At 40.9% G+C, this 5,527-nt stretch overlaps 1 protein-coding gene across 1 annotated transcript; it reads right to left on the reverse strand.

The window, feature by feature from the left end:
• Positions 1 to 2,044: 2,044 nt before the first annotated feature.
• Positions 2,045 to 4,876, reverse strand: USP29 (ubiquitin specific peptidase 29). The gene has a single exon (XM_004439229.2). It carries the CDS (start codon positions 4,874 to 4,876, stop codon positions 2,087 to 2,089), a length of 2,790 nt encoding a protein of 929 aa, XP_004439286.1. The 3' UTR covers positions 2,045 to 2,086.
• Between the last annotated feature and the right edge of the window lie 651 nt (positions 4,877 to 5,527).

Here is a 5,527-nt window from a genome sequence, read left to right on the forward strand (position 1 = left end):
TCCAATAAGCACATCCACTGCCTTGTCTTTTACTTTAAAAAGAACTTTTGGTCACAGACAGTGATGCGTGGGATACTGTGATGAGGAATAAGGCTGTCAATCAGGGGCGATTGTGGCCCCAGTGGGCATTCAGCAATGTCTGGAGACGGTACTAGATGATACTGGTATCTAGTGGGTAGAGGACAGGGATGCTGCTAAACACCCTACAGTACACAGGGCAGCCCCCACAACAAAGGATCATCCAGCTTCAAATGTCAATAGTGTCAAGGTTGAGAAACACTGTTCTGACCATACAAGTGAACTAGCAAAGAACCCAACTGAAGTGTGATCAGGAAAAGAGGACTGCTTATCACTACCCCTTTTCTCCTTGGACTCAGAGCCCTCTCTTTGTGCTTAACAATGGCATGGGGAAAAGAAAGAAAATCCACAAGAAGGCAAAAGTAATGAGAGGCAAAGGAACAAGTACGTGAACTTAGAGGGAAGATACGGGAAGGAGACTAGGAGGGCTTGTGTGGTAATGGATGAGGACATGCGAGGAGGAATCTAAGTTACATGTAAAAGGGTTAAATTAAATCTGAGTGTCCAGGAAGTTCTTGGGTATACAGATCTCTTGTACCCAGGAATACCAGTAATTTTCTTTAAACTCCTTGTAGTCAGGCTTGGTTCATATAAATTAACGTGTGGATCCACCTGGCTTCACCAGTCCCAATTGATGCCATTATGGATGGAAGGGACTTTGACCTTGGGAATGGTGGCATTCCCTCTAGGGACATGTGAGAATGCCTTGAGTTTTAGAGTTTACTGCTTTTATTCCTTTCCCTGCCCTTTGGTAATGCCGAAGAAAGTCAAACACACACACAGGAAGGAGAGAGAGCAAAGTAAGTGAGGCAACACATTGACAAACATATTATTTTGGACAGAAAATTATATATAAGCAAATTTATGTATTATAATTATCTGTGTGGGATTGGAAGAAAATATACCAAAATACTAATAGTGGAATTATAGATATATTTCTATTTCTTTTTTATACTTTCCTTGTTTTCCCCTTAATGCTAAAAACAACACTTAAAAAAAAATCTCGTACATACAGTTCTGATTGTTTTTCTCTTTGCTCTCTCTTCTTTCCCACATCTACTCTGCCTAACTTTGCCCCATATTTTATACATCACCAGGCTTTTCTTATCTCTTTGCACCCACAAAATCCTCTCAACTTTCACATGTCCACTCATGCGGCCTATTGACACTGGGAACTTTATAGGCTGTTTAAGCCTTGGCCACCAGGTTATGTGCATTTACTAAGATGGGTTTATTCTTATTTATATTAATAACATAAGCAACATTGTAAAGTGTTTTGGAATTTTCAAAATCACCGTCATATCATTTTTGAATATACTGCATTTCCCATGCCATCCGGCAATTATACCCTGCAATTCCTGGAAGAATGTTCAAATACAGTTGATTGCTAGATGTCAGATTTTACCAGTACCCAGTCACAAACACATGTGGAAACCAGTCAATACTACATGAAATGGCTGAGTTTTTATTTTAATAAGTTTACAAAAGAAAGGCATACATGAATTTGAGGAACAAAAAAAATGTAATTCAAATCCTTTACATAACATAAGCAATTTGTATATACAGTATCAAAATATACCAAGATACTCTTCACACTAAAGTAATGGTTCTCAAGTTTTCTGGAGCATTGGCTCTCCATCAACTGCTGGATCGTGCCCCCAGAGTTTCTGACTCAGTTGGTCTGGAGTGGGACCCAAAACGTTGCATTTCTAATCAGTCCCTGGCTGCTGCTGCAGCTGCTGGTGTAGGAACAACATTTCGAAAACAACTCCATTACTACCTGAAAAGCACCTTTCTAATCTTGTAGGAGAGAATGATCCGGATCAGCATGAGCTATGGGATCAAGGTGTCTGCTGCAGAGTTAGAAGACATATTTCCCCACAATAGGTGTTTCTATTTGAGCTTCCTCTTGAGCTACTTGTCTCTCCATCTCAGGGTAGGGTTCAGAATTTTCCTTCCATGGAGGTAGTGTGACTGGGTGAGGCAGTCAAGAGATTTGTGCAAGGAGTCATCTTCCTCTTGTTCCTCCTGAGTAAGGGAGCATCCCTACCTCTGTTCTAAGTACCTGGGAATTCTTTGCCTTTCCTAATAGCGCCTCAAAGATCTCATTGTGCATGTAAAAGAAGATATACCCAGTGCAAAGCCTAGCCTTCTGCATCACGGACTCTTTGATTTGCGACACTCGTAAATCACTGTATGTGAACCAGGCCTGCCTCTGAAAGTCATAAACATCGCTGATGTAATGGCCTGAGTTTGGGGAGTGCCCAAGATGGCTGACCACACTGACGAGCCGGTAGGCATGAAGAGGATCTCCCATCTTGGCATTTCTTTTCAGTTCCCTGGCTTCAGCTTCTGTGTTCTCTGTATCTAAAATTTCTTTGCTTCCAGGGTTCTTGTCAGAACCCAGTGCACCAAGGGAATTCAGGTTAGCCTTCTGATGAATATTGAGGTCCTTCTCTGTGTGTTCCTGGGCATTCGGCTTCCCAATGCTTGGAGTCGGTTCCTGCTGAAGGAATTCCTCATAGATTCTCTTCCCATCATGCTGCTGGAGTTGTTCAGCCATTCCTTGAGGTCTTTCTGGAATCCTGTTTTCTTTATCCTCATGAAAGTCTTCAGTAGTCTCAGTGACACTGTCAAAGCCTAACTCTATAAATGCTTTGGTTTTCTCATATTTCTTAAGTTCTGGATTGTCAGGTACCTCTTGAAGATGACTCTCTACAAGACCTGTGTGTGGGCTGCTGGTAGGTTTACCTCCACCTTCACAGATCATAGGAAGAGAAGTATCTTCTTGATCCATCGAGTCAGCTGCTGGCAGCTTCTTTTCACTGACTGTCCTATCTCCTGAGTTTACCAGTTCTGACTCTATTACATTCAGTTTAGAACCATTTTCCAGGTCTGTCTGCTGCTGTTCTTGGCTTGACTCTTCACAGATTTTCTGATCATTTTGTGGTTCGGCATCCTTGTCTGATCCAATTTGTAAAGCCAGGGAATCACTGGATTCTGGGATCAACTTTACTGAAGGTGTCGATGGGCTGATGACCTCAGAAGTCATCTCTTGCGAGATTTTCAGGACTTTGGAGTCCCCAGTAGGTGCATTTCTACCCAAGAGAAGAGGTGGTTTGGTGCTATCATTGCAATGAGAAGATAAGCTTAAATACTTGGGAATATGGACTCGATGGTTATCCTTCACTAGCAACCAAACACCATTAAAGCTATATCGTTTCAGATGAACAATAAGGACCCTGGGAAGCCTACTGAATTTGTGCATTGCAACAGAACTCGTGTGCCTGCACCTCTCACAGTTATACTCAAGTTCTTCTGCTCTAAAGAAAAGATCAAAGGAATTTTGAATAGAGAAAGGAAGTGGTTTTGTTTCTTGGGGAAGGTTGATGGAGAGATAATTACTTGGTTCTGCCTTGAGAACAACCCAACCACAGCCTTTACAAATAATGGAGCGCTGCAATTCAAACTCAAAATTAGCAACAACAGGACAAACAAATACTTTGGCGGCAGCATTACCAGCATACATGTGCGGAGATGAATTTTCATCCCCAAGTTCTCTCTCAGTCCTCAAAGTGCTGTTTAATTTTTCCATGTCCTCTTTCAGCCTATCTAAACAGTGACCTAAAAACTCATGAGCATCATTCTGCATGTTGCCAGAGAATGTCTCTGAAACCACTGAAATGGCACTTTTAATATTTACAAGTAACTCTTTCTTGGTCCGTATGTTACAAACATCTTTTAATACCAGTAACTGGCTGAAGAGCATAACCAGAGCACGGAATGGAATTTTCTTCCACGGGACACCTTGCATGAGTAAGTCATCCGCAAACGATGGAATCGCAAATAGGGACTGTAAAATTGCATTCATGTAACAGGTGTTTCCCAAATTGGGAAAGCCTTGCCATAGTTGTTCTGGGTGAGAGCCAAGAGACTCCTGGGGTTCATTCCATCCTGGGTCATTCTGACTATATATTTGTTCTGATGGAAATTCCAAACTTCTTTTGGAAGAGAGAGGCTGGACTGAAAGAACAGGCTTATCTAGGCTAGGATTTTCAGGAGAGATGGTCCAGCGTGGAGGTTCATATTTTGAATTTCTATTCCTTCTTAAATCTTTTAAATTCAATGGTTTCTTCTCATTGCTGCTTACATACTTAAAGGAATCTGCCTTCATTTTCTTGTTTAGCATGGGGTTATTTTCTTCCTGGAGGCCCTCATTCATCTCTAGACCATATGATAGCGTTCTTTTCCACTTTCCACCTTGATTTCCTGATAGCCCTGTTGTGACAAGCATTGGTGATTTTAACATTAATGAAGACACCTTCTGAGGGAAAGGTGTTTCACTTCCTTTTTCTATATTAAATGATCCATAATTTGGCTTGTCACAAACTTTGTGAAATGGAGTTTTGTCAATTTCTTTCTGTGTATTCCTGCTGTCAAAAACACCCCAATCATTATCATATTTCATAGGTGATTGGAATTTGTTTTGATGGACTTTGTCCAGGAACATCTTCAACTGCTCAGCATCTCTGTAGGATAATTTGTCAATAAACAAGGAGCTATTATTTTTCAAAGTTAAATTCAGGCAACTTTGTCTCTCTCCATCATGTCTAAGGACCACACTTGTAATATTATTACTTAGCTGAAAAACCCTTATAAATTCTCCAGAGTTGAAAATGACCACCAGGCTAGTTTCCTTTTTTCCTTCCACTGTTTTGATGGATACTTCTCTAGATTTAGTTACCCCAGTCTTCTTGCTCCAAATTTGGATAAAACCATGTATCTTTAGAGGAGCCATCCTTTCTTTACAAATCAAACTCATGTAACCTAAATAAAAAAGCACACATATACACTTTAATCCAAAATTTATTGGATTAAACCAATATGGAAAACCTTATGTAATAATAATTTTCTTTTAGTCTTCTCCTTATGCCTTAGGTAAAAGACATTTTGGGGGAACTACTTATATTCTGAAGCTATGCCAATTCTCTAGAAGATGTAAATTCAGAACACATCCTTTTTCAAGGTAGCTGTTAGGAGGGGAGGAAGATGAAGGATGGCTTAAATAGAGGATATATAATCAAGTGAGATTCATCCCTGGGGTGCAAGGATGGTTCAACATATGCAAATCAATAAATGTGATACATCGCATTAATAGAATGAAAGGCAAAAATCACATGATCATCTCAATAGATGCAGAAAAAGCAGTTGACAAAATTCAACATCCATTGATAATAAAAACACTCAACAGGGCCGGCCCCGTGGCTTAGCGGTTAAGTGCTCGCGCTCCGCTACTGGCAGCCCGGGTTCAGATCCCGGGCGTGCACCGACACACTGCTTGTCCGGCCATGCTGAGGCCTCGTCCCACATACAGCAACTAGAAGGATGTGCAACTATGACATACAACTATCTACTGGGGCTTTGGGGAAAAAAAAAGGAGGAGGATTGG

Source organism: Ceratotherium simum, chromosome 33 (assembly GCF_057802395.1).
Source record: "Ceratotherium simum simum isolate JZ-2026a chromosome 33, ASM5780239v1, whole genome shotgun sequence".
Classification (NCBI taxonomy): domain Eukaryota; kingdom Metazoa; phylum Chordata; class Mammalia; order Perissodactyla; family Rhinocerotidae; genus Ceratotherium; species Ceratotherium simum.

Bases quoted from the DNA above. Each gene is read 5' to 3' on its own strand.
- USP29 (XM_004439229.2), bottom strand. From the start codon at position 4,876: ATGGCTCCTCTAAAGATACATGGTTTTATCCAAATTTGGAGCAAGAAG.